General features: G+C 42.4%; 2 protein-coding genes across 4 annotated transcripts in view; one reads left to right on the forward strand and one right to left on the reverse strand.

The window, feature by feature from the left end:
- The window catches only part of CEP162 (centrosomal protein 162), a 58,033-nt gene extending 54,919 nt beyond the window's left edge, over positions 1 to 3,114 (forward strand). For both annotated transcript variants that reach the window (XM_048495062.1, XM_048495066.1), the window contains 2 exons: positions 1,836 to 1,970; positions 2,733 to 3,114. In XM_048495062.1, the coding sequence (XP_048351019.1) occupies positions 1,836 to 1,970; positions 2,733 to 2,942 (345 nt within the window). In that variant the 3' untranslated portion in view covers positions 2,943 to 3,114. The remainder of the gene's footprint in view (positions 1 to 1,835; positions 1,971 to 2,732) is intronic.
- Positions 3,115 to 6,575: 3,461 nt separating this feature from the next.
- Positions 6,576 to 26,555, reverse strand: MRAP2 (melanocortin 2 receptor accessory protein 2). Of its 2 annotated transcripts, XM_048495075.1 has the most exons (5): positions 26,415 to 26,539; positions 12,582 to 12,881; positions 9,876 to 10,009; positions 8,374 to 8,473; positions 6,576 to 7,265 (listed from the first exon to the last, which is right to left on the reverse strand). In XM_048495075.1, the coding sequence occupies exons 3-5, from the start codon at positions 10,000 to 10,002 to the stop codon at positions 6,884 to 6,886; spliced, it is 609 nt and encodes a 202-aa protein (XP_048351032.1). In that variant the 5' UTR covers positions 10,003 to 10,009; positions 12,582 to 12,881; positions 26,415 to 26,539; the 3' UTR covers positions 6,576 to 6,883. The 2 variants fall into 2 exon arrangements, with proteins under 2 accessions (XP_048351032.1, XP_048351040.1); XM_048495083.1 differs by lacking the exon at positions 12,582 to 12,881 and having other exon boundaries at positions 26,415 to 26,555.
- Positions 26,556 to 27,596: the final 1,041 nt, after the last annotated feature.

Genomic DNA, 27,596 nt, shown 5'->3' on the forward strand with positions numbered 1-27,596 from the left:
GCCTTCTTTGTAAATCAGTGTTACGTGTGCATCTTGCCACGAAGGTGGCAGTTTGTCAGGAGAATCTACAGAATTCATAACATCTAATAATCTTAAGCTTAATTTTTCTTCCATGCTTTTGTAATATTCTATGGTTAGGCCATCTGTCTCAGGTCCTTCACCTTTTTAAATTCTTTAACTGCCTATGACAGCTCTCGTATCGATATATTCTGATTAAATATTTCTCAATGATTTATGGTACAATTTTCAAATTAATTTTTTTAATGTATCCCCTTAATGCTTATTTGTTGATATCTTTTTTTTCACAACCCTGAATAAAACTGGACATATTGTTCTTGGATTTCTTTTTCTACCATCGATGTTTTATCATTTTAAAAATATATATGTATTAACCAACCTTCTTTCTATTTGCTTTTGTGAACGGTATGCCAAAATTTACCAAGTTTGTTTGCATGGTCAAATTTTTTCAAGTCTGTCATGAGAAATTCCAACTAAAATGCTATGCAGATGATATAGTATTAATGATCATGGATCCCTAACAGTTAGTTAAATGCTTGATGGAACTAATTGAGGTATAAGGATCTTTTTTCTGGCTATAAAATTAATAGAAAGAAAACTAAGTTTATTCTAAATGCTCTAACAGAGCAAGAGGTACAGAAAGTCCAGGAACTTACAAGCTGTGATTGTTCATTCCAAAACTGTGAGATATTTTGATATATATAACCAGACATAATGAAATGTTATTTAAAGCCAATTATTTAATGGCTTAGAAAAAATAAAAGGAGACCTACAAAGATGGTCCAAATTAAAACTTTCTTGATCTGGAGGAATATCAGCAATTAAAATGAATGTTTTGCCAAAACTAAACTTTTTGTTTCAACTCTATCAATATTTGTACCAGATGAGACATTAATGGATTGGCAATCACATTTAAATACATTCACCTGCAGTCATAAAAAAACCAGAATCAGATTCAAAGTTTTACCAGATGAAAAGAAAATAGGCCTTGCCATATCTAATATCAAGCTTTATTATCAGGCAGCTGGCCTGGTTTGAATTACAGATTGGATTAAACCCAAGACAAAGAATAATTAAATTAGAGACACATAATTTGAATGCAGCTATACAGGTAGGCATGTACATAAATCCACATGACTCTTCCCTCTATGTCATTTGGGTCCAGTTGCTTTGAGTGTCAAATCAACAGTGCTCCATTTTAATGAGATATTGTGATTCTGAATGTTTTCTGATAATTTGGAGAACCAAAAACAAAGGTAACATTATGGCCTTATACAACTCTATAGCCCTCCCAACATTCCTGATAACTGAGTATATACTCAGTTTGGGTACCAGGTGCTAAGGGGTAATACCAGACAGAGTTTTTACCTCTGTATTCTAGTTATAGGCCTTCTAGCAGCATCTGCTTGACCGCTCTGAGAAGCAAGAGGTTGAACTAGATCAGGGGTAGGGAACCTGCGGCTCTCCAGATGTTCAGGAACTACAATTCCCATCAGCCCCTACCAGCATGGCCAATTGGCCATGCTGACAGAGGCTGATGGGAATTGTAGTTCCTGAACATCTGGAGAGCCGCAGGTTCCCTACCCCTGAACTAGATGGACCATTGATCTGATGTGGCAGTTTTCTTCTTATGTCTTTCTGAATTTGGGATATCCCCCTTAGATTTCTGTTTCAACAGAAATATTGTGATCATTTGATTTCATTTGCAAAGCTAGGATCCCACCCCCCTGGTATATGTATACTTGCACCTATTGTTGCTGTTGTGATTGAGCATGCACAGAAGAGCCTATTAACCTATGTAAAATATCACATTTTAGATGGGAAAATTGTTAGAAGAACTTGGAGAAGCTAAAAAGAGCCAGAAGCCTGAAATGAAACACTTTGTGCACCTGGAAAGGAAGATCAGGCAGATGGAAGCCAGATATGAACAAAGAGAGCAAGAGCTTCAGCAGGTAACTAAAATGGCAAACTGTTATCTGAAAAAGTGAATGTTGCTATGCCATAGCAGGATCCAACCCAGTGCACTTCAAAATCTGACTCCCTTGGCCCTGCAATTTATTTGTGTTTGTTGTGATCATAAGAAAATGTAGCAGTCAGGGTGGAAGCTGGTGCCTGCCAGAAAGCCTGTTGAATTGGCTGTTGTTTCAGAAGCCCAAACAACAGTTCCACTCATACAGATAAGATGATGGTAGATGTCGGAGGACTGGTGAGAGGCATTGCCTGTACATCTCCCAGAAAACAAGATCTTGAATGTGCAGTGAGGTTTTTACTGCAAACCACTGGGCTTATGCTATCTAGGTTGGCCTTGTTGGGGGAGATAAGCCCAGATGTTTTATGGTTGGACTGTCTGATCACCCTGGGGGAGGAGTTGGATGAGGGACAGATTTCCTCACCTCCTGGTCTTCAGGACGTTTGCTATGGGTGGAGAAAATATTTGGGTACCCAAAAAGGTACCCATGCAGGGGGTTATAACTTGTAAAGTGTTCTTTCCATGGGTAAGAACCAACATATGTCACCTGGACCACTGATGAAAATCAGGTCCTGCAATGAGGTTCCAGCATTCACTGGAGGGGAATGGTTCAGTGATTTCAGCTGAGTCCAATAATTTGTTGGGGAAGCAGGTTGGATTCAAGAGCAGCTACGTAAACTCGGGGATTTTACATCTCTTCAATTGGATTTTGTCCCAAACAGTAATGTAGTCTTCTGCCGCACAGGTAATACAGCACACTCGGCATATTGCAGAAGTGGAACAAGACCAGGAAACTAAGAAATGGAGGAAGCTGGCCCTGCTGAAAAATCAGGAGCTGGAGAAATTCCGTATAGAATTGGATTCCATGTTGGACGTTCTGCGGCAGCTTCAGAAACAAGGTGTCATAATTCCTGCAAGAGGTTCAAACATGCCTGAAAGTTATTGGAAGATCTGAAGCATCCAACTTAATAAAGCGTTTTAATAAAGAGACAGAAGCAGAAGTATTCCACAAGATTCACTTCTAAGGCCTATGTCCTGATTTCCAGTGTCCAAATTAATTGATACTTTTTTGATAAGTTTTTTTTTGTTACTGATAGCTGTATTTGAATATTAAACACTAGAACAAATTATAAGTGTTTAACTTGGTTTTGTGAGAAAAATGTCAATTCTCGAAGAACAATGTTTTGATGTTTGATTAATTGTATTCAAGAATGGGTGATAACTATATGGCTTTCAGCTTTCCAAAGCAGAATATTCACTTTCATCATTTCTGTCTTCTAAGTAGGCTTGCTACTTGCTACTTACTTGCTGCCACCCAGCACCTCTGGGAACTTTGAGGGAGCAAGATAAAGGGTTGTTGCATGATGCCATGTCTGGGTGAAAACCCAGACATTATGTCACTATGTCAGCTGACACTCTGCAGTTCCCCTTCTGTAGTACTACCAGAGAGTTTTAGCCAGGATGTGAAATCAATACATTGTGCACCGTCATGTCTGCCCCCTTCCAAGTTCTCTCACCAACATGGACACTGTGGGAAGCCCAGACTAGTGTGGGATTACCAATCCAAAACAGATGGCAAGGCGACATCTAAGCATTGCTCCTTCAGTTGTCAAAATCTGTGCAGCCTAATTTGCCTGTTACGCAAACCGTTTGCTAAATGCACCAATCAATTATTTCATTTTATACTGGAGGTTTGGTGTGTTTGTACTGACTGTTGCAAAAAGGTGGAGAAGGATCAGAAGAAGAATTTACTCATCTTTCTTCCAAGCCCACAACAGTCATTAGGGAGAAAAATATTATTACAGGTTACAATGTACAAGCAGAGAACTAGAGTGAAAGAGGAAACGTGACTTGGTAACCAACTAAATATGGGAGCAAGTGATACTGAAGAATCAAAGCATAGCAAACATGCCAGGTTGAAGGTGGTGAAGAGGGAGAATATCTGACAGGGAACACTTTGGAAGGACCTCAAAATGGTGATGAGCCAGAATTCAGTAGTTAAATGCTTGGGTGATATCAGAAGTTAACCTAACAGCATTTCTAGATTCTGTAGAAATTTTCCTTTAAGACAGGGACTGTTGCAAGGCCCTGGCTTCATGTGACAATTCTTAGCCTGTTTAAGTTATTGAATCACTAAATCTGGAAGTTTTGCTTGGATGATCTAAAGGGTTAAATTTACTTGAAGAGTGAGGCAGGGTTTATAACAGATTAGAACTGAGTCAAGCATGGAGTTTCACGGTTAGAAATGTAGTTCTAGGTCCTACTGTTTCTTTTTATTCAGCAGTACATGGTTCTGTATCTGCTCAGGTAACATACAAACAGGTGTTTAGTAGAGAGAGAATAACCGTCCTTTGTTTTTCCTCCGAAGTCTTGAAACTCTTAAATTATATTATAAAAAGCCTTGCTTAGCTTGTAGAGTTTAGCTGTAAACAGAATGAGATTTGGGGCAGATGTTCTGAGCACACTCCCTTATCCCATCACTCTCAATAAAATGTTCATTGATTTGGAGCCTCATTGAATACAGTTTTCCGCACTGAATAAAATGGGGCTTGCTGTTGCATAGACCTTAGGACTGCTTTGTCTGCAAGGAAGGAAAAAAAACAAGATAGCATTGCTTCCTATACTTGTGAATTATATGCACAAGGTTAACACAAGGGGCCCCCACCTTTTTAAGCCTGCAAGCATCTTTGGAATTCTGACATGAAATGAATGCTGTAAGAGGTGGAGCTAGTCACAAAATATCAGGGAGTGATATAGTAACCCATGAACATTTTAGACAAAAACAGGATGGTGTTTAAAGTTAACCGATTGTTTGAAAATATTTGCTTTCAACAACCAGCTAAACTTTAGTTGCAGGGAAGGGTGTTTTGCTATGGTGACAGCTACTGCCTAAGAAACTTCTTAGAAATCTGCACAACCAGTCAGAAGCTTGGTGAAAACCAGGTAAGGTGTTGGTCGGTGCTAGGCCTCCACAAGTGCCATTTTGGGGACCCCTGCTCCAGCACATCAGGAGTTGAGAGTAGCTAGTCTCTTCTTAAACAATAGGTCAGAATAACGATGTATATTTTTTATACTTCATTATGGTTCTACACATGCTACAGAAGCCTGCTGGGAATTCAACCAAGTTGTGGGCATCAGCTTGCCCAGAATCTAGATTAACCCTGTTTTTGACCAGCCAAATTAATTCCTTCCCAAAATACCAAATTTTTTTCCAAATAAACTTTATTGGAAAACTGTTCAGTATGTTGATGATAATATCCTACTCAATGTCTATCAACACAGTATTAAATTTCAGACATTTGGGGGGGGGGGGGTAGGTGGAAGGAATACATTATTTTCTCTTACGTTGTATGGCACATAACTCTTATTAAAATCTGTCACATTTATCTTTCCTTTTCCCCAAGGAGCTCAGGGTGACATATGATTTCTCCAGTCCTTGCTTCCTACACAACAGTCTTATAAGGTAGGTTAGGCTGAGAGAGAGTGTGGCTGGCTCAAATAGGAGAATAAACCGGTATCTCTATGGTTCCAGTCTGGTCGTAATTTCTATGCTATATTGTCTCTGACTTATTCTGTGTCCCAAATTCATTTGTGTAACCACAATGGCTACAGTGGTTAAGCATTCTTCAGCCCATTGCAGATAGAGCCCCAAGAGCCTAGAAGCCTGAGGTAGTTCTTGTTTGGGGGAGAGGTGCCACATTTTATTTATTTTTGCATTCAAAAGGAGTGAAGGGTGGGAACAACTAGGTAGGCACTAGGATCCCCACTAGGAGGAGGACGAGGACAAGGAGTAGTAGTTTGGATTTATACCCCACCTTTCTGTCCTATAAGAAGACTCAAGGTGGCTTACAAGCTCCTTTCCCTTTCTCTCGCCACAACAGACACCTTGTGAGATAGGTGGGGCCAAGAGAGTTCTGGAGAACTGTGATTAGCCCAGGGTCACCCAGCAGGAATGTAGGAGTGCGGAAACACATCTGGTTCACCAGATAAGACTCTGCCACTCAGGTGGAGGAGTGGGGAAGCAAACCCGGTTCTCCAGATTAGAATCCACCTGGTCTTAGCCACTACACCACCCTGACTCTCAGAAGTGGTGAGTTAATATAAAATTGTACTTAGATTTATTTATTTTTTTGTAGAAAAGAGTATAGGTATAAATAATTATCCAGTTTGGCTGCTGTGGGTTTTCCTGGCTGTGTGGCTATGATTGAGTTGTTCTTACTCCTGAGCCTTCTGGGAGGGCGATATATAAATATAATTAATAAATAAATAACCGTTGGCACAGATGCAGGCCAAATATTAATAAGAGCAAAAACTGCCTAACCACAGCCACACAGCTTGGAAAACCGACATCAGCCGGTTGATTCCGGCCGGGAAAGCCTTTGACAATTCATTAAACTGTACTGTTTATTTATTAATGTTGGCAGCGTTCAGAAACAACTGGCCATCTCTGGATTACAGTCAATGTGTTGAGGGTTAAGATGTCAGCCTGCTTAAGCACTACCACATGCCAGCTAAGGAAGTTGTAAAATTCAACCATACTTTTGCTTTTGGTGGCTTTCACAAAAATCGCAACATGTCCCACACTGACTTCATTCCAGTATGTATTTTATTCTTTCCTCACTGGAATGCTGACCTACATTTCTTTTTTTATAAAAAAAAGTGACAGAACATGATGCAACTGTCTTAGCAAACATTGAAAAGACAATATGAAACATCCCATGTTGCATACCCAACATCCCCGTTGCATGGATTGAGTCCACTGTACTCCTGGGCCAACCAATAAAACACAGGATGGGAGTAAAAGAAAAGACACCCGTTTTACTATAGACCCAAAAGGTGTGACGCCACAACACAGGAGCCCCGGCTACATTAGAGAAACTCTTCAGTCAAGTGTCTTCAGTTCAGAATCTGATGTAAAGCTTGACTCTCTAAAATGATGGGTGGCTCGGAAATCAGCAGGTCATCTTCTCCCAGAGAAGAGTTCTGGTCAGTGTTCACAAAGTTCGGGATGTTGAACTTTGCGTGACAATTCAGCTCTTCTTCAACTCTCCCAGGGTTCTGGACCACTTCCTGAAAGTGGATGTTACTGTCCAGAACTGGAGCTTTCAAGCACTGTTTTGCCCTGTCCAAATTCTCAACTTCATTGATGTAGCAGTGGAACAGCAACCTCGATTCTTCAACGGCTTGTTGTGAAAAGATCCGGTCAGAATCCAGTGGCCTCCCAAAGTCAGCCACAAAGCTGTTCATGCAGAGTCTTTTCTCAGCAGGATCTGCATTCCTAAAAAGCAAGCCAAGAAATATTACACTGCATAAAATTAATCAAGCTCTATCATTTGCCAAAACCACTGCTTCATTCATCTTCACCATCATGAACAGCCACCCAGAATATTAGGTCACCAAAAGTATGCATGAATGAGGGATTACATTTGGTTTCTAGAATTTCATCTCTTAATATTTAATCATCTTGTCCTTTGCTTAATTACAAGATGGCTGAATCTTATTTGATGGAAATTATTTCATTTTCAATTCTAATTTTAATTGCCTATTTAAAAGTTTCTAAATGTTTGCACTGAAATCATATAAAAACCCCATGTTGCCCTAATGTTTTGGAACATTTATTGTATCAAGAATTTCTGAAAGGAAAGGTCCAACAAGATGTTAAAATGTATACTCTTTTGGCAATTGTACCTTCTCAATAATTTAAACCAATAAATAATGGATGTATGAATTCTTTCCAGTTGGTTGACCTGTCCTCAGCAAGGATGTTGCAGTACTATGAAAAGACTAAAACCAGCTTCAAAAAATGTTTCATACAATTTTAGTTTGGGTCAAATTGACATGACCTCAATTTTAATCCCAACAAGCCTTCAGTGAGAGGATTTTTCTTCAACTATATATATGTGAGTTTACCAAATTGCCGCTTTTCCCTTATCTAAAACATAGAGGGGCTGTGAAGTTCTGGCTCAGTAACAGATCTTGCATGCAAGAAAGGTAAACTAGAGTTGCAACAATACAAATCTAGTTAAAACCTGGTGCGTTTCCAAATGCACAATATATTTCCAGACCACCTGAGCCTGCTTGAGATGGAGAAGGAGGATGCTAGATTAAGAAGTCGCTACCTGTCAGTCTCTCCCTACTTACCAAGCCACTGAACATTGTGCATTTGACCCACGAGTCAACAAACTTATTCTTTCACTCCTTGAAAAGACAGCATTTTCTCAAGTAACAAGATTAGGGGGTGGTATTTTTTTTGGAACAAAGGGGTAGTCTAGATTTTGCACTGTTACATATAAGGTAAGAATGAATGAATTCCAAAGACCTGCTGCTACAAAAAGTGCCAACTGATCTGTGCCAGAGGATTTTAGCTCGGTATTGGTTCTACTTACTCTTGATGGGGAGCTCCTGTCTTTGTCAACAAGGTCAGCACAAAGAACATAAAAATGACAAAGACAGCAAGGCCCACCCAAAACCCAATCACAATGGAATCTGCAAAGGAAGAAGAGAAACAGGGAAGAAACATTATGACAGTTTTGAAAAAACCCTCTTATTCCACATATGAATGTTTGATTATTACAAAACATCTGACCCTCAACAAACCCTCCTGCATATTAAATTATATTAATATTAAATTGCAAAATATTAAATAGTACTAATGTTTTGGTGACATTCTTTGTTGTAGACGAGTGTTGGCTTGTCCGTCTGAATTTGGTGATGGTGTGTGCATAGTCAATCAGTGCCATCCAGCAAGGACCTTCCAGATGTAGAAAGGCATTTTTGCACAGAGATTACCCTCCTGGACCCAAGCCCATGGGAGCAGGAGATGCTATCGGGGAAGTCAATGCAGTGGCGTACCTGGGAAAAATATCACCCAAGGTGCCACTGAAAATCTGCCCCCAAAATTGTCACAGGCGGTGGGGGTGGGTGGAGGAAACAGCAAGACAGTGAGAGTGGCAGGCAAGCAGCATGTTGGGGGCGGGCAGGCGCATGAGAGAAGCAGCAGGCAGGCAGACAAGCAGCAGGTGGGAGGCCTCTAGGCTGGCTTCTTTGAAGGAAAGAAGGCTTCTCATCTTCAGTGTTGTTTGATCCCGAGTACTGTGGTCAAGACAATGGTGGGAGGGCAGAAGATGCTGGGGACCAAAATGCACCCCACCCCATGACCTAGGCAACTGGTGCCTGGATCAAATGACCCCCCACCCCCTAGATATGCCTCTGGGTCAATGCACATTTATCACCCAGATACTCATAGCTAGTACTCCAAACCCAGTACAACCCCAGAGCTCTAAATTATGTTACATGATCAACACAGTCTGAGATGACAATGCCTGATTGGCAAACAAGATTTTTATAGCCTGCTTGCTGTACGGGAAGATCACTGGACGAAGATCAGCAGCTCATATTTTATGAATAATGACAGACATATATTAATATCTAGACTGAACAGGGAAAAGAAGTCCTTGGAGATAAGCAGTGCATAGTAAATATTTCCCTTGCACAATGGTCTTCAACATTTCAGCTCTGGAACCTACTGAACATGGGAACTACTGAGCAATAAGCCAGAGACATCAGAGTCACAAGATGGGAAGCCTGAGTTAGGATCTCATCAGAGCCACAGTCAAGACCAGAAGTAGTAGGCTCAATGAATTGTGGAAGGAAACACAAGTTCATCATTAGAAGGTATAACAGACAGAATAAGCCAAGAGTTAGAGCCATGGAGGAATCCATTACACCATTGAGTGATTTCACCTCACTATCCTGCAGCTCGGTGTAGGCAGTGGGGATTAACTCCCCACTGCCTACATTGAGCTGCAGGATAGTGAGGTGAAATGAAGGTGGAAAAAAATTCACAATTTAAAATCAATGAAACAAAAAGCTCTCAGGCAACACTTACACTTATGAGCCTTGAGGCCTTCAAATGAAACAGGCCCATATTCATAATACTCATACTCCCAAGTGTAATCAGAATTAGACAAAGCATTTTGTGATGTTCTGTTGGCAACAAATCGATGTCCAGCCATCTTTAACCTGTTACAAATTTAGAAATGTGAAAACAGATGTTAGAAGAAAAACAATCCAACCCATCTTTTCTTTCTGTTTCTTTGTTTACTACACAGTAGAGTTCTACTCTGTACTCTAATCTCTATGGTATAGGTCCTCATTTCATGAAAGGGCAACTTTTATCTACTCTTCTATTTCATCTACTCTCCTATGCTACCTGGCTAAATCAGATACAAGTTAGCTGAGCATAAAACTAACCAAGAGCTGACTGTGGGATAGAAGTCAGATGAGGATGAGAAGTATGGATCAGTTGAGAACACATAACAATAAGGAAGATGTTCTTGAACATTTTGAAGTGAACTTACTATTCAGTTTGAGACCCACTGAATTTACTATACAACTTGAATCCCACCTACCCTTTTAAAGTAACTCCCTCTTGTAAATACTCTACACTACTTCTCCCTTCCCAACATATAATGCATGAATCTCACATCAATTAATACTGTACATATTTATATTCTTATTTTTCATGTTCAACACTTCTAAAGATACAAGCAGAGGACCCGTGAGGACTTGCAGGAGACATCTCATTTCTCCCTCTCCCTTTTCCTTACTTCCTTCTCTCCTTCCCTCACACCAGTGACCAGCCAACCTACCTTTATCTTCCCCCACCATGGTTTCAGTTTTCCTGAAATCCTTTCCTCCTTCCCTACTCATGACAGCCTGTCCCTGGGAAAAGTCTGGTTGAGTTGTACAGTGATGGACACTTGGCCAAGCCCAGCTGAACAGCAGGGAACCCAAAAGGACTTATCAGAGGTACCTCAATTTTCCCTGTATCCTTTCCCCTAATTGTTTCTTCTTTCCCTCCTCCTGGCAGTCACCATATTCTAACCCTGCCTTGATTCCGTCTCTCTTTCTCACTCACCTACTGATCTAACTTTTCTCTGCCTTCATCTTCCCACCCACCTTTCTCTACAAGGTGGACCCAAAGCAGCTTACATCATTCTTGTTCACTTAATGTTCAAAACAACGAGGTAAGGCAGGTTAGGATCAAGGTGTGTGGCTGGCCCAAGTGAGCTTCCACAACAGATAGTGATTAAATCTTGGGTTTCCCAGATTTTAGTCTAAACTCTAATCACTACACAACATTGGCTTTTGTTGGGTGGCTTGTGTGGAACAGTGGCAAGGAGCCAGGCCTAGGTGAGTCATGCATGGTAGCAAGTTACCTAGTTGTGGCTGATGGTCCTGGTCCAAATTAAGGGCTCCCTCAGAGGTCAAAATAGCCCTGAAAGGGGCCTCCCCACCTTGTTTAGTGACAACTACCAATACTTCAACTGGTTATGCTATAATAGTGACTTAGAAAGCTCACAGACGGAATATGTTTCTTAAAGCTATAGATGTTTCTTCTATTACTGGGGATCTTTCTGCAAACCTGGTGCTTTTTTCTGGTTTGTAAAAAGACTTGTCTTGTTTGTCCATGACTCCAGTCTCAAGTTTGGCCACATCAATACTGATGGTAACATTACTGACCAACATGTTGCATTTCATGGCCATTTAGTACGTTTTACAGAAGCAAACCCAAAAGAACTTGCCATGAGCCTCCAAGCTCACCCTATGCCTCTCCCTTCTTGCCCTGTGAGCTACCTATGAGAGAGATGTGACCAACTTTAGGACTCCAGCCCACAGTCTAAGCATGCCCAGTTCAGGGCCAATATCCATTAAGATGTGGCACATAGGCAGCCCCATCTAAACCCAGAGGCAGCAGGATGCATAGCTGCCCCACAGTCTCCAATAGGGCTTTCCGGTGGTACAGGGAGCTTGGAAAAGCCCCCAAACTCCCCCACTGCTGGAACGCCCCATAGGGTTTAAAGGACGCACCACCAACAGCATAGCATACATCTGAGGGCTGATGTGCTGCGCAACCAGCCCTAAACTCCAGGAAGGAGACGACTAATGCCGACTCCGCCCCCAGGAACACCCTGGTCCACCCCCACCAGCATGCAAGGAGGACGCCAGCACAGCCCCACGTCAGCCTGAACTTCCGGGTTTTGCAGCATTGGGGCTGTGGGCTTTGCCACTAGTGCGTCTGCCCCCTCCTCTGGGTTAAGTGGCCCGGTGAGGGAGAATGCACTAGCATGAGGATGCACTGCTTCCAGGAGCCCTTTCAGCCCCACCCCTTTGGCTTGTGCTCATTTGTTATCATCCTTGTGATCCATTTCTATATATATACCACCACTGTCCATGGAGAGGGGCTGAAGCTTAGGAACACAGTATGTATATGCTTTGCATGCAGAAGGCCCCAGGTTCAATTTCAGGCATCTTTGGTTAAAGGGTAATAACAGTTGGGAAAGTGCTTTTAGTGCCAGAGAGTGGTTGCTAGTACTGAGCTGGCTGACCCAGTATTTCGCCTCTATATAAGGCAGCTTCCTACATGCTGTATAAAACTACCAACAACCACACTAACCACAGTTCAAGTATGTTAACAGCTCGCTTGAAGCTTTAAAGCAGTTTTCATTTTGCAGAAATTAGAAACTCACACAAAAATGATCCTCTGTAGGCTATTTAGTATTCTCTCTGCATACTGAACAACCAAGCATACCTGTCAGAACGCTAAGCAAGAATTTGCAGGTTCGGTATTTCAAAAAGGACCAAAGGGTTTTTCACTTTGATAAATTTCTTGTAGTAAGTTCTGTAAACGTAGTTCTAATTTAAAAAAAGACTATTCCATATGCTTTAGAAGTATTCAGTTGCCTCTTCTAGAGATTTGTTTTGTTTTGTGATTATGCAAACCGTTTTCATTTCCTTCTGCTATTTTAGTTAGTAACCAGAGACAAAAATGTGTATAGCTTTCTCCCACTGAAATTAATAACATCTGAATCCACCTTGGGTGCTGGGATGCCTAGGAGAAAGACAGGTACATAAATATACATGTTAAATAAAGTGTTTAACCTTTGATTGAAGTGTGTTTGCAAGGTATTTGTAGGACCAATCCTTACCTTCCATTCTGAACTGCAGCCTTCATATAGCAAGACTACTGTAGATCTGGGTCTTTGCCATCCTACACTAGACAACATATCATCCCCCCCGCCCCCGTCACACATTTTTGGTACTAAAGAACCAGCATAATGAAGAGTTTTTGAGAACTTTAAAGTTTGAATGCTATTTTGTTTGGCCTTAATGAAAGATATTGCACACTTTTTGTTTCTGGGTTTATTCTGTAGAACAATGCAGTTATTTGCATTTTACCTTTTCATATGCTGTGGTCATCTCTAGCTAAGAACAGTGCAGTTTTTTGCATTGTAGCCTTTCCATGATGCAGGCACCTCCAGCAAAGATTAATGTAGCACTTTCTATGTGGGAATGCCTTTGCAGACAGTCTTGAATTTCAGTTAGTTCAATATGGAACAGCTAGTTTGCTAGCTAGTGTGAATTAAAGAAGCACATAACACCAATGTTTGAATACCTTTTTTAGCAGCCTAATTCAATCTGGTTCTAATTCAAGGCACTGCTTTTAACCTATAAATCTTGAATTTATACATCTTGGATTAGGGAATTTAAAACCTACAAAATCGTCTTCTCGCTAGATCTCCTTTTAGGATTTCAAAGGGAAAGAGTAGGATGGTCTATAACTAGCCAAAAAGTATGGGGATGCATGTGAATCTTTTCTCAGAGAAGTTTCCCCAGGACCATGTGACTTTTGCACTCAGAACCTTTGGGGTCATGTACAAAACTAGAAAAAGGTTGCAATGCAGACAGTGTATTACAAAGGTTTCCAAGGAGATGTGCACTAGATGTATCAGACAAGGGGCAAATTTCCCTGAGGTGACTCATTAAAAATGGTGGGGCTTCTTTGTTCTCCTTCCCATTGAGAAGTACTTGAGGGAGCACTTGACAGTGGTAAAAAAAATGAGGCTAATGTAACCTGCCCTGCTACGAATTCAAATTTTCAACAAAACAGAAGTCTTCACAAAACAGGTCTTTTTTCTGTCTAAAGAACAAATGGGTGTTCGCTCATTAAAATGCCTTCTTTGACATAACGTGTCTTAGCTCTCATTAGCTAATTAGGTAACAGTGCGTCATATGAAGAATCTCTTTGGTAAGATTTTTTTATGTCTTTATATTCAGTATATACATAAACACATTTCATCAAGCCATTACTGACAAAGCATATTAGAGTCATAATCTCTCTGTTACTGTATTAAGGCTCACCAACAAACAAGACTAAACTGCCTGAATTCACTATCCTGTCCTCCTCACTGGCCCGCCCCATTTGTTATGCTGTTCACATATGGCCACCAGTCCAACTTTCCATATTATACTTACGAACTTTCACAAGCAAATGTGTTGTTATATTTCAACTAGAAATGCTAACACAAATCATTTGGAACACTGGGAACACTTTTAGTTGCTATATCATGAAAAGGATATTGCAGAGCTGGAAAAGGTGAACAAGAAGGAAACCAAAATAATTAAGGAAGTACCAACTGAAGCTGGCCCAGAGTTTTTGGCACCTTGGTGAATGAACCCCCCCCCCCCTTTCTGCAAGTTGAAGGAAAGCTGTACCCACTGAAGTTGCTCTCATTGAGGCTGAGGGTTGCCTTGCCCTTGGCCCTGTGCCTATCACCCTGTTACCAAGAACCCACTTCCTAGATGTGTGCTGCCTGTCCCAAATCCATCCTGGCTAAATTCAACTTAGCAGCCATTTTAGGAGCTAGCAATGCCTTTCATTGGAGAAGATGAGGTCAAGGCTTTCCTTTGTCGAGCTATGCTAACAAGCCAAGACCTTAGGTAGGAGACTGATTCACCGACAGGACATGTGCATCCACCACAGGAAATCAAAAGTCCAGATCCCCACTTAGGTCTACCGATGTAATTTTATCCTCATATGTAAGTCTTCCCATTATTATCAATCAGCCTGGTGGACTTGATTACCTTTTACTGTCTGTGCCTGAATGTCTCCTACCAACCTGCCTCAGGCTTGGAGGAAGCCTCTACCATACCAGCTCTTTTGTCTACCGATGCTATTCCCTTGCTTGGCTGTAATTACCTTTCATTGGGCCTCTGCACACAACCATTTCATTGTTCTTATATGTTCAAATATCTGTACCCTATATTTTCCTAAATGAACTCTGAACCTTGTTTTATTTATTTATTAATAAACTTATTATACTGCCCACTCCCAAAGGGCTCTGGGCGGTATACACAGGAATTAAAACACTATAAAATTACATTGATTAAAACATAAATAATCAGCCAGTTCGTTAAAAAATGAACAAATGGTGACTCAACATATAAACTCCTAATCCCCCTCCCCCCGGGAAGGGATTGGCACAGGGATGACAATAGCCCACTACAGTGGCATGCAGGCTCACCCGTCAACTACCTGCCTCCCCAAAAGCCCAGTGGAACAACTCTGTTTTGCAGGCCCTGCAGAACTGCTCCAGGTCCCACAGGGCCCTGATGGTCAGAAGCAGAGTGTTCCACCAGGCAAGGGCCAGGGCAGCAAAAGCCATGGCCCAGGTAGAGGCCAGTTGCATCATAGAGGGGCCAGGGTCCACCAGCAAATTTGCCTCTGCAGAATGCAGAGGTTGAGAGGGGACATAAGGGGAAAGACGGTCCCTAAGGTATGAGGGTCCCAGGCTGCGAAGGGCCTTAAAGGTCAAGACCTTGAACATGATCTGGTATTGTACTGGCAGCCAGTGCAGTCAGCGTCGCACAGGGGAGATATGGTCCCTAACAGAACCATCTGTGAGAAGCTGCACCACCGCATGCTGCACCTGGGTCAATTTCTGGATCAGCCCAAGGGAAGGCCCGCATAAAGCATGTAACAATAGTCTAGTCTGGGGGTGTTTTTAGCATGGATCACTGTGGCCAGGTCATCCTGCGAGAGGTAGGGAGCCAGCCACCTCACCTGGCGAAGATGGAAAAAAGCCACCCTGGCTGTGTGGGCCACCTGGACCTCCACAGACAGAGACAAATCTGGGAAAAACCCCAAGCTCCGGGTTGAGGAGGCCAATGGTAGCAAGACCCTTTCTAGCGACTGCGACTGAAAACCCTCAGCTTCCCCTTTGCAACCCACCCACAGGATCTCCGTCTTTTGAAGAAGATCTGTTTATTTCAAGGTTACTAATAGCCTATTAGAGGCAGTTTGATCTAGCTTGCATATTATCCAGGTAAACATTCCTCAATCACCTGTTCTAATCCTAACTGGTAAGCCTGTCAGTTTTCCAAAATAGCCAAGCTGTAAAGGAGGAAGAGGTTTCACCCTGACACTGAGCTTAATTCCCCTGAATTGGCCATGGTTCTGGACAAGTGTCCTGAACACAAGTTAGAGAGTCTACATGTGAAAGGAGAACATTAGGTAACACTTCTGTCACCACTCCTGGTGTCTGGGACCAAGCTGGAACCCCCTGGACACCACAAGACCCACCTCAAGGAGGGTGCAGCTACAATGCTAGCACCCTAAGAAGGACCCTTATTTCAAAAAGTGTCAGATGGCCACACCTTCTTTGGTACTAGGCCATGACCAAAGGGAGTGGAGGAGGCCAAGCTTTAGGAATGGTTGCCTAGGAACCAGGGTTTGGGGCCTTTCCCCCAAAGGTTGTGGCAGTTGGGCTAGAAAGGAAATCTGTTGGGCTTTCCCCTGCCCCCCTCCCTCACAAAGACTTTTCAGCAATAAAAAGCAGCTTTTGATTCCACACACCTCCAGGTCCTGCCTGGGACTGGTAAACAGAGTAGCAACTGGCAGAATCCTGAGCCAGTCAATAGACTTCCAAGAACAAAACACGTTTTGCATCATTCTAAACCTCTTGCAGTCATTCTTTTACCACAGAATGAAACAAGCAAAGGCTGCTGATACTGATAGTTCTTGAGAGTAAAATGTGTGTTTGCAAGAGAGTAAGTTTGCAGGTTTTGTTTCAGCTATAGACCAAAAAGCGGTCCTTCCCCCCTCCCCTTTAGCAGCCTGTAACCCTTTCCTGGTTTGTAAGAACTTCACACAGAGTTTTCTGCAATAAAAAGCAGCTTTTTATTCCACATAACACCAGGTCCCACCTGAAGGCTGGCAACTAGGCTAGCATCTAGGCAGACTTGAACCAGTCAGCAGACCTCCCAGAACAAAACACGTCTGTACCATTCTAGACCTCTTGCAGCCTTTCTTTACCTCCGAATGAAACAAACAAAGCGGAGCCTTCTTGGCAAAACAACATTCAAGTTTTGATCACTTTTAGTTGGCTTTTCCCACTCTCCACCTGACTCTTTATGTTCTGGGGTATGGGTTTTGATAAGTCTTGGGGAAAAAATAAAAAGCACTCACCTTTTGTAGTTTTTTTCTAACACTAGCAGTGTGAACCGAGGGAGAATTTTGCTTCTATCCTAATGTTACATAACAGCCCCCCATGCACACACTTTTAGAAACTCACACAGTCCCCCTCCCCACAGCTCACATACCTTCTTAGAAATCTATTTTTCTCCTCCATCCACCAAAATTTAAAACTTAAGAGAGAAAAAAGGAGTTCTTTAACCACGGCATTTAGAAGAAGAAGAAGAGTTTGGATTGATATCCCCCCTTTCTCTCCTGCAGGAGACTCAAAGGGGCTTACAATCTCCTTGCCCTTCCCCCCTCACAACAAACACCCTGTGAGGTAGGTGGGGCTGAGAGAGCTCCGGAAAGCTGTGACTAGTCCAAGGTCACCCAGCTGGTGTGTGTGGGAGTGTACAGGCTAATCTGAATTCCCCAGATAAGCCTCCACAGCTCAGGCGGCAGAGCTGGGAATCAAACCCAATTCCTCCAGATTAGATACACGAGCTCTTAACCTCCTACACCACTGCTGCTCTTTACAGACCTCTCTACTACCCTCCCGGCACCCATAGCCATGGTGGTGCAAAAAAGGAGCTGAGCCCCATCAATCATTTATTATGCCCCTCTAATCAGCACTAGGGTCAGTATGAAACCCATCATGAGTCTTTCAAGTATAAACTCTCTATGTTAAAAAAAAGAGTTGAAGTAAAAAGGTGTGACTCCTAAAATAAATCTTTCAAACGTAAACTCTTTATGCCATTGGCTAGAACAGAATGGGCAGTTAACAGGGCTGATGTGTTCTGATTTTTTAAAAAACTATTCCAACTAGAATGAATTATAAGGTGATCACTAAATAGAATTCCTTTTCTCAAGAGCCTGTAACTGATTTGCACATTTGTGTTTCAAGGTAACGAAAAAAGGAGAATAGACTTGCAGAAATTTATTCTGTGAAGAATATTTATTATTTATTATTTCCTTTGGGGGTAGAGTTGCCAGCTCCTTCTTAGGAAATACCTGGAGATTTGTGGGGATGGAGCCTGAGGAGAGCAGGGGTTTGTGAGGAGAGGAACTTCAATGAGTTATAATTCCATGGAATTCACCTTCCAAGGTGGCCGTTTTCTCCAAAGAAACTAATCTCTGTAGTCTGTAGGTAAGATATAATTCTAGGGTAATAACCAGGTCCCACCTGGAGGTTGGCATCCCTATTTAATAGTCACATTGGAGACACAGCTGCACTTTTTATTCCTCTACATTTAAAAGAAAGAACAAAAATGTCATCAGAATTTCAGTCTTCAAATATAGAGCACTACTTTAAAAACATGAGGAATAATCCAACAAGGACTGACCTAGTAGTTCAAATAGTCTACAGTTTATTTGTTTGTTTGTAAAACGCTCTCCCCTGAAGGGCTTAGGGCAGTGTACAACAGTAAAATATAATTGACAGTATATTAAAATCATGTTAAAACCTATTTGCATAACCACTAAAATAGATCTAATTCTGATTAAAATTTCTTAAATCCAGGAACCATAACTTAAGCAGATGGTGATATACCCTCCTCCCACCTCACCTCCGTGCCCACAGGAGGCCTAAATGGAATAGGGCATTGTTCTCCTCAACCTAGCTGGCCAAACGCCTGGTGGAACAGGTCCATCTTACAGGCCCTGCAGAAGCTCTGCAATTCCCACAGGGCCCTGATCCCCTTAGGGAGCCTGTCCCACCAGGTAGGGGCCAGGGCCATAAACACCCTGGCCCTTGTAGAGGCCAGCCGGATTTCTCTTAGGCTGGGGATCCTGAGCAAGTTCTCCTCCTAGGAGACTCTGATATGGATGAAACAGCACCTACTTTATCAAAGACAAAGGTTGATATTATTATTAAACAACCAGAGCACACCGCTAGTACTTTGCGACAAGGTAATCAAGGGGAGAACACAACATTAAGTTTGATAAAGGAAAAGGTTCGTGATGTGCCAATTACTGTGGGAGGACTGAAGAGCCCTCATCATGCTTAGCAATCTTCATCTCTCAAGGGTCTCACACTCACCCAGGAGGAATACACAGAGGGAATGAATGCACTGAGTACACTTGCAGCAACTGCTATAAAAAGACTCCTCTGGAAAGGCTTCCAGGGTCTGCTTCAAAGTCAGTGAGAATTTAGCCTGGAATAAAAAAAAGATCCACTCAGGAGGATCTTACAGAAATTGTGCTGGTGATCTCAAGGACATAATGCATAAAAATCCACTCACAAATCCAAATCTCCACTTGAATAACTTTATTTGCCTTCATTCATTGATTTGCAAGTACACGGTTTGTTTGCTTGTTTTTTTAAAAAAAAACTATTTAAACAGCTGGTCGTTGGTAGGCACAAACTGGATGCAGTTGGTGCAGCAAAGAAACAGCCAAAGGTAAAATCACAGTTCTGCTGTTAGAAGTAACCAGCATGCAGCCTCTCCCTTTCTCCTCTCAGCAGAGTACCTGCAGAGAATCTCTTTCAATTAAGGCTCTGGGCAGTATTTAGTCAACTGGGGAAACTGTTGGAAAGCAATAATAATGCTAAGTAGGTGAAGTGATGCAAAAAACAGGTTTCAAGCAGGCTGTCGACTGGGGGCAGTTGTAAATCTTACCTCATTCTTTACACTTCAAATAAATTTAGCCTTTTTAATCATTCAAGGAAAACTTCCAGAATGAGTCACACCCAGCAACTTCTGTAGAGATGAACTGTCACATCAGTATAGCTTTAAAGTTCCTCAAAAGTAATTATGTTGAAGGAAATCCTTCCAGATTCTAAAAACACTGTTCACATATTTAACCTTCTAGTTCTCTATCATCTGAACTCATCTAATTGGCACATTCTGGCATCTGGATCAACAGAAGCAAAATCACTAATAGTTCAAGTTCCATCATCATTATTATTATCATTGTCGTCAAATCCATCGTGCTAAGTAGCATACTGGCAATAAGTGCTCTCCAGCATTTCCAGTCTTGGGTGTGTGTTTCAGCCTCTTCCCGTGCAATATTCAGTGCCTTCAAATCTTGCTTGAATGTTCTCCTCCAGGTATTTTGGGGACGTCCTCACTGTTTGGCATCAGGAGGTACCCACATCACTGCTATTTTTGGGATCCAACCATTTTCCATGCAAAGGACGTGGCCAGCCAGTTGAAGTCTTCTGTGTGCAATGATGGTATGGAATTTGCACATGCCTCTTTCCATGAGCAGATATTGTTAATGAATTGTTATCCAAGCAACTTTGCTTTCTGGGACTACAGAAGGACTTCATTAACTATCTTGGAGACCATTATTATGAATTAGTAATCTTAACAATTCTCCCTGAAGCATTGGGGGGGGGGGGTTGCATTTGATCTGCAGCATTTAATCTTATCCACTTAACAGCCCATGTAAAAGATGGTTAAACTTGTTTGTATACATCTCTCACCAAGTCACCCTGTCTTATATCTTCTTTCTCTGATGATAACTCCAGATAGCTAGTATCAAAGTAACACATGAGTCTAGTGGCATCTTTTGAAATGAACTCCTTGTCATGGAGACTCAGACTGGAATACATTTTGTTAGTCTTTAAGATACCATTGGACTGTTGTTTCTCTTTATCTGATGTTACAGTACTAAACTTTCAGTCACAAGAATTCTCTATGTGTGCTGCTTCTATGTCCTAAAAGACTGTGGTCCTTTATAAGCCTTGTTATCTAGTTAACCCCATTGTAATCCAGCAAAGTATGTGATACGTCCAGTCTTTCATTTTAACATGCAGATCAGGGGCTTTCTCATTATATCCTAAAACATCTTTCTTTCCTATACAGTCTTTCTTTCCTAGATAGTCACAGTAACTAAATAGTCAAATGATAATGGTGATAATCTTTCCCCTTCCCCTTGTGATCTTGGGGGGAAATCCTTATCTTGACACATTTACATATAAAAATATAGAAGGAACATTTTGGCAATGCCATTGTCATTTTTTCTATCTTCCCGGTAGTACAAGGAAGTGGAAAAAGACTATAGTTTGGCTCAACAGGCTCCTTCCTGTATATGAAGGAAATGGTACCAGTTAAGGCACTCAAGTCTTGGTCTGTAGATAGTTCCTTTTCTCTCTCTTAATGATTAAAATAAACAAATCAAGATTGCTTCTTTCACAAATTATACTCCTTGAACCAACAGTGTAACAAGATCTGTTTTGACTGAATTCTCAAATTAGCTTGAACATTCTATTATTAACACAGTTGTTAACACACATACAAAACACGTGAGCCAAATGTGGTGGCTGCTAGTACCAGAGTGAAATCTCCCTCTAGCGGGAATCTCACTTGATAACCTTGAGCCAGTCACACTTTCACACCTAGGGCAAGTACTGTCCAGCATTGAGCTGGGTGCCCTACCTCACTCACTCCTAACTGGGTCCAACTTTATACTGCTGGCTCTGTCTCTGAAGCTCCACCTCCAAGTCATGTGGGCTTTGGAAGTGAGCCTGGAGTTCAAGGCTGGCTCCACCTGGACGAGTCCAGCTTTAAAGTATGAGCTTAAAAATAGAGCCACAATTTAAAGCTAGACCTGGCCAAACCCAGCCTTGAACTGGGTGCCCCTGCCAAACTCCATGTGGAATTTGGGGACATGGTACACAGTTGAACTCTGGACCAGGGCCCAGCCTTCAACTGCACCACTGTACCCAAACTCCATATGGGGTTCAGGAATGGGGTGAGCAGTTGAGCACTGGATCTGGACCCACGCCAGCAGTGGAGAACTGAGGGGAAGAGAGCACTCTGCTCCTTATGGGGCTGTTTGGGCAGGAAGATGCTCCGGAGCTGTTGCCAGGGGGCAGGGAAGTACTCCTCAGTTGATTCTTCTGGAAACTTATTAAAATTTGATGTCCATGGCCAGCCTGTGCCTGCACAATCTGCACAGAGAACCATTTCGCTGAACAACAGTTACAGATAAATGAAACCCTGCTTTTCTCAACTGTAGGGAGTCTCAAACCAGTTTGCAAACTCCCTCCCTTCCTCTCCCCACAACAGATACCTTGTGAAGTAAGAGAGTTCTGAGAGAGAACTATGACCAGCACAAGGTCACCCAGCAAGGTTCTTATGGAGGAGTGAGGACACAAACCGTGTTTGCCAGATTAGAGTCCACCGCTCATGTGAAGGAGTGGGGAATCAAACCCAGTTCTCCAGATGAGAGTCCACCTGCTCTTAACCACTATATCATGCTGGCTTTCGGTAGTTTTTAGTCTTCTTTTTCTCTAATTCTTCCATCTGTTGCTTTAAGAGATGAAATCTCTGTGCTAGCTTTTTAAAAAGAAATAGTTTTGCTGCTACTATACTGAAAGATTCATTACTGCTGGATTTTTAAAACTGATTTTTATGACTGCTCATATATCAATTTGCTAGTTCATCTCATTCACTAGTATTGGTTAGTGTTTTTCCAAATGAGTCCTGTGATGTTGACAAGATGAGGTAGGACTGTTCTCAGTTCTCAAAAAAAATGTTGGTTAAATAAGTATACTTTAGAAGCATAGCATTTTGTTTCTATACTGAAGTCTGTTGAGTCAGTTCAACAAACGCTACTCCTGACGCTTTGTTTTGTTTTTTAAAATCTTCAGCTGAAAATTCTCTCCGTGGTAATGCTAGAGAACATAACAGAAAGCAATTACATACTCACTGATGAAAAATTCATTCCCTGAATTCGTGACAGTAATACATTATTTGTCCTTGCCCATATTATACATGCTGAACTGTCTTTGTAACAAACACATTTGTACAGGCTACACAACAGAGCCTTATGGACTCCCTTGCACATTTTTCTTTACAGACACACAAAAAGCACAGGAACTGGACTGTTACACTGGGCAAAACAGTGTTTTCATCCACTGTTATCACACTTTATGAAGACTTTTTAATCCCACATTCCCTCATGGTTCATACAAGCACACTGCAGGGATCCAGGTGTAGCCGTATGGGTAAACATCACATGAATGATGTTCCTTGATGAGCCATCCTATATTACACCCGTTCCACTAAAGTCAATGTGTTTAGACTGTTGTAACTTTGCTTATGACTACACTTTAAGTTTTTTTTAGAACTTAGTCTTACTAAACTCAGTGAGACTGGCTCCTGATTATACAGAATTATACCATAAATATTTGAATCACACAACTCAAGAGACTGCCCCACGCCCTGGCCGCAAAATAAAAATTAAAGTACATGAATAGATTTTTGTTACTCTTGCCCCATGTTCCCTGTTTTTGTTCTCTGAATTGTCAAAATTGGAATTGTGCTTATTTGTAGTCCTGATAACTACAAAATTAAATATCTGAACTACAGAGCTGGTTGCTAGGGGATTGGGATCTGAGAAGGCCTCCATCAATTGGGGCTTCTGCACCTGCATATAGCTTCTGGCTCCTCTAAAAAGCACTGAAATGTGTGTGTGACTCTTATTAGAAAAAAGTTGTGATCATGGCATAACTATCTACTGCCCTCTATGAACTGTTAATGGATTGTTGCCCTCTAAGAATTGTTAATAATTACCCTTTTACATTATTTTATCTATCTAAAATGTCTAGATATACCCTCAGCCCCTCTGCTCACATAAAAATCTGACCCCAAAGAGATAGTTTTTCTGCCTAGCCTTTTCCTGGCCATTGAAAAAAAATACAATACACATAATTTTGACATGAGAAACTCCAAACACACTTCATGCTCCTCAGCAACTTGATAAAATACAGCCCAATAAAAGCTTTATCTGGTCATTATTCTGCTACAAGCTAAAATGTCTCAACTGAAACTACTATACATTTGTGACAGGGAAAGACAATTTTGAGAACTGCAAAACCAAACATGTATGATAATATCTTCTACATGGGAAAATTGCCCAAAATAATCTTATAGGAATCTTTAGAAGAACATAATATTGTGAGTGGATTAATGGAATTCATTTATTTAAAAATTTAAACATTGCATGAATATACTGTCTCATGCTACATAATTAAAAATTAATCCTTATTTCATAATGAATAACCTTTGGACTACAATAGAAAACTATTTAAACTATCTTTAGATAGATTTTTTTCTCAAAATAACTTTAAAAAAGATTTAATTTTTAAAATACTTGATTTTTATCCACCCTGACAAGGGCTACAACTGCTTTCTGAGGTCCGGGGTCTTCCTGTCCCCTCACCTCACACTGCATAACAAGCCATCTCTGATGGGCAATTGTGCCTCCCCCACTTCCTGGCAGCAGGCTAAAGCAGGGGATGGTCCATGTGCACTGCAGAACAAACCATCTCTTTTGAGCAACTGAACTCCCCCCAACCTCCTAGCAGCAGCCTAATTGGGGAATAAATGGGTGTTCTTCAGAAGGAGCCATCTCTTCCTCAACTTCCTGCTGCCACCCCCTCTCTGTCTGCTGCCCAGATCACCTCCCCTAGATCCAGCCCTGCTTCCAGCTCTTTTGAAAAAGGCTGTTCTTTTTTTCAGCTGTTTGTAACTAGTGAACTGAGTCTGCAAAAAAAGTCATATTTCCTGGAAAGAATGGCCGAAGCAAGCTCAGTCCCTCAGCATTATGGGTTAAGGAGTCTAAGGTGACAAGGACTGGGAAAGATCTTCCTGGCTGAGATCATGGGAGAGCCACCATCATGGCATCAGCTGGGCAGCACAACAGTGAATTAGAGGATCTGAGTTTGGTGTCAGGCATCTTTCTATTTATATATGCGACTGCGGGGGGGTGCTTTAAAGCTAGAACAAGCATTTACTAAAAGGATATTTTTTTCATTTTAAAAAAACTGGGGAACACCCCCCCCCCCACACACACACACAGATAGTCTTAAAAGTACTTCTGGATGTTTTCCCCGTTTTTACCTGCTCAGCAGTTTTTTTACTTTTCACCGACTAAGCACCTCTTCTATTTTCAATGACTCTTCACTTGCAGTGGTCATTTCTATCTCCCCTGTTTAGCATGTTTTGTGGGACGCACAGTGCTAATAATGATAAAGAGAGCTGAAACGATGCTTTGTCCTGCTCCACAAATCCATACCCACACGTAGCACACAACACCTTTTTTTGCAGCTGATTATGGGACCTAAACTTATCCTCTGCCAATCATCCTGGCTCACATTCATAATCTGCAACCATGGCAGTTACCATGGACAGCGCTGACCGTCAATACTCCTGCCTCCTTCCAGTAGGAACAAGAGATTCGATGATATCAGAAGTTTGCCTTGATCCTTAAAACAATAAATGGACTCAGGATCGATGATCAGTAATGTTTATTGGAAAAGTCACAGAGCACTCAGAATGCAAGAAGCCGGTTCTGCCGAACCTGGCTTTCGCACCCCACTTTATCCAGCACAATCCTCCCCGCTCCTGTTTTCCCAACCATAGAACGTAAGAAAGAGTTACAGCGGAGCCTAGACGCCCAAGGTCAGCGACAGAAAGAGATAAAGCCACCTGGCCTTTCCCTGGAACAACAGAAAACATGATCCTGCTTCCCATGGGAGTGAAAGGTGTCAGGGATCAGCATAATTATCTACTAAGCCTCTGAAAGGAAGATCAAGGCGGGAATGTTCTGTTAGCCCAAGTGTTACATTTAGCAGGCGAGCCTATACATCTAAAAGCAGTTACATTGACATGGGTGAATCTCAATCATTTAGATACAATCAGTGTCGAAGTTACATGGCCATGGTCTGGTTCTTTAAAGCATTAGACGCCATCCCTGACAAAGGGAATCCTCTGCCCTTATCCTTCTTTCTACTGTGAGTTGTTTACAACAGGAGTAGTTTCCACTAAATATCCCGCGCCGCCCCACCCCAAAGTCGCTCGCGCACCCAAGCGCTCATCAGATCATCAACCCAGGTTTCAGGTGACACTTTCGCAGCCGCTCGTCACACTGCCAAACCGGTGCCTTCTTTAAACGTCAGTTTCAAAGCATTGTGACGATTGCAACGATTAGGTCCCACGTAGCTCAAAGCTACGTGTCTGGAAATCGATTAAGAGGACCCGCAACGGGTGGGAACTGCAAAAAAAACCCACAACACCCACGGGCACGCCGCCGAGTGTACGGATGAGCATCTTATCTTACCTCTGGCCAAATGAATAAAACCTCCCTTGACTTTCGCCTAGAGAGCGACATATTTACCTGTCCGGCAGTCCCCCCCAGTCCGCCAGCCGACTGCGCCCGCCCGCCCTCTTCTCCACCCGCCGCTTTCGGAGCTCCAGGCAGCCGGCTGGCCCCGTCCATTCATAAACGCGCCGCAGTGAAAGCGGCAGGCAGCCTGGCTCCTCCTCCTCTCGCCCCCCGCAGGCCGAGGGGAATGAATAAGCCCGCGCTTCCCCCGCCCCTCGCCCGCTCTGAGGAAGGAAAGCGAGGCGGGGAAGGCTTTAAAATGGGGCTCCCCACAGTGCTTCTGAGGGAAGATGGGCGGGTGGGAGAAACCTCCTTTTCCACCCTTTGCTCCATTTAAGAATGGGCGGGAGGCTCGTGAGCGTGTTTAGGCCTGGCTGGCTGGTGCAAGAGAGGAAAGGGCAGACTGCTGGGATGGTAGAAGAGGCTGGGCTGCTCCGATTCAGACCTTGGAGGAAAGCTGGGACTGCTCCTTCTCCCTTCAAATCTCTCTTGGCCTCTCTAAGTTGAAAATGAACTGGCAGTAGAGGTGCTGAACGTACCATGAGAATCACTGTACACGTGTGTAAAGAAAAAAGCAAGTGTATGTCACACACTGGTTATATACTATGTGAACGTGTCATTTGTGAATATGAGGAACCATTCTGTCGGGAAGTTCTTCTTGCCATTATTAAGCTGCAGCGGTGTATCTAGGCAAACTAGAGCCCTGGGCAAAACCTGAGTTTGATGCCCCCCCATGGGTGGCCACCCTCCCCCACCACGACCAAACAATGATTTTTTCCCTCCAGGTCATTTCAACGTCACCATCACATTATAGAACATGCCCCAACTCACAAATCTAAACAGGGATGGTTCATGCCACACAGTGAAAATAATGATTTCAAAATGCTTTCAAAATGTTTTATTACTGCTGAGAAAATAAAATAAAAGGATCCCAAAAGGAACTTCCAAATGGCTTTCATTTGTTTTCCCATATGACACTTACCCTAACCCTGTGATCCATGGGCAGGGAGGTGTGCTGGGGCTGGGAGGAGGCTGGCAGAGCTTGCTCTGCCCTTGGATCCTGCGATTCATGGGCAAGGAGTCATACTGGGGATGAGGGGAAGCTGGCAGAAGGATGCTCCAGCCTCAGAGGGTTTTTTTTTAAGCCAAGAGAGGGATCCTTTCTCAGCTTAAAAAAAAAACACCAAGGAGGAG

Source organism: Sphaerodactylus townsendi, linkage group LG01 (assembly GCF_021028975.2).
Source record: "Sphaerodactylus townsendi isolate TG3544 linkage group LG01, MPM_Stown_v2.3, whole genome shotgun sequence".
NCBI classification, from domain to species: Eukaryota; Metazoa; Chordata; class Lepidosauria; order Squamata; family Sphaerodactylidae; genus Sphaerodactylus; species Sphaerodactylus townsendi.

Coding starts and splice junctions, on each gene's coding strand:
- MRAP2 (XM_048495083.1), bottom strand. CDS start 10,002: ATGGCTGGACATCGATTTGTTGCCAACAGAACATCACAAAATGCTTTG. Junction 8,474..9,875: donor AGGCCTCAAGGCTCATAAGT/GTAAGTGTTGCC, acceptor CTTCCTTTGCAG/ATTCCATTGTGATTGGGTTT. Junction 7,266..8,373: donor ACAGGAGCTCCCCATCAAGA/GTAAGTAGAACC, acceptor CTTGCTTTTTAG/GAATGCAGATCCTGCTGAGA.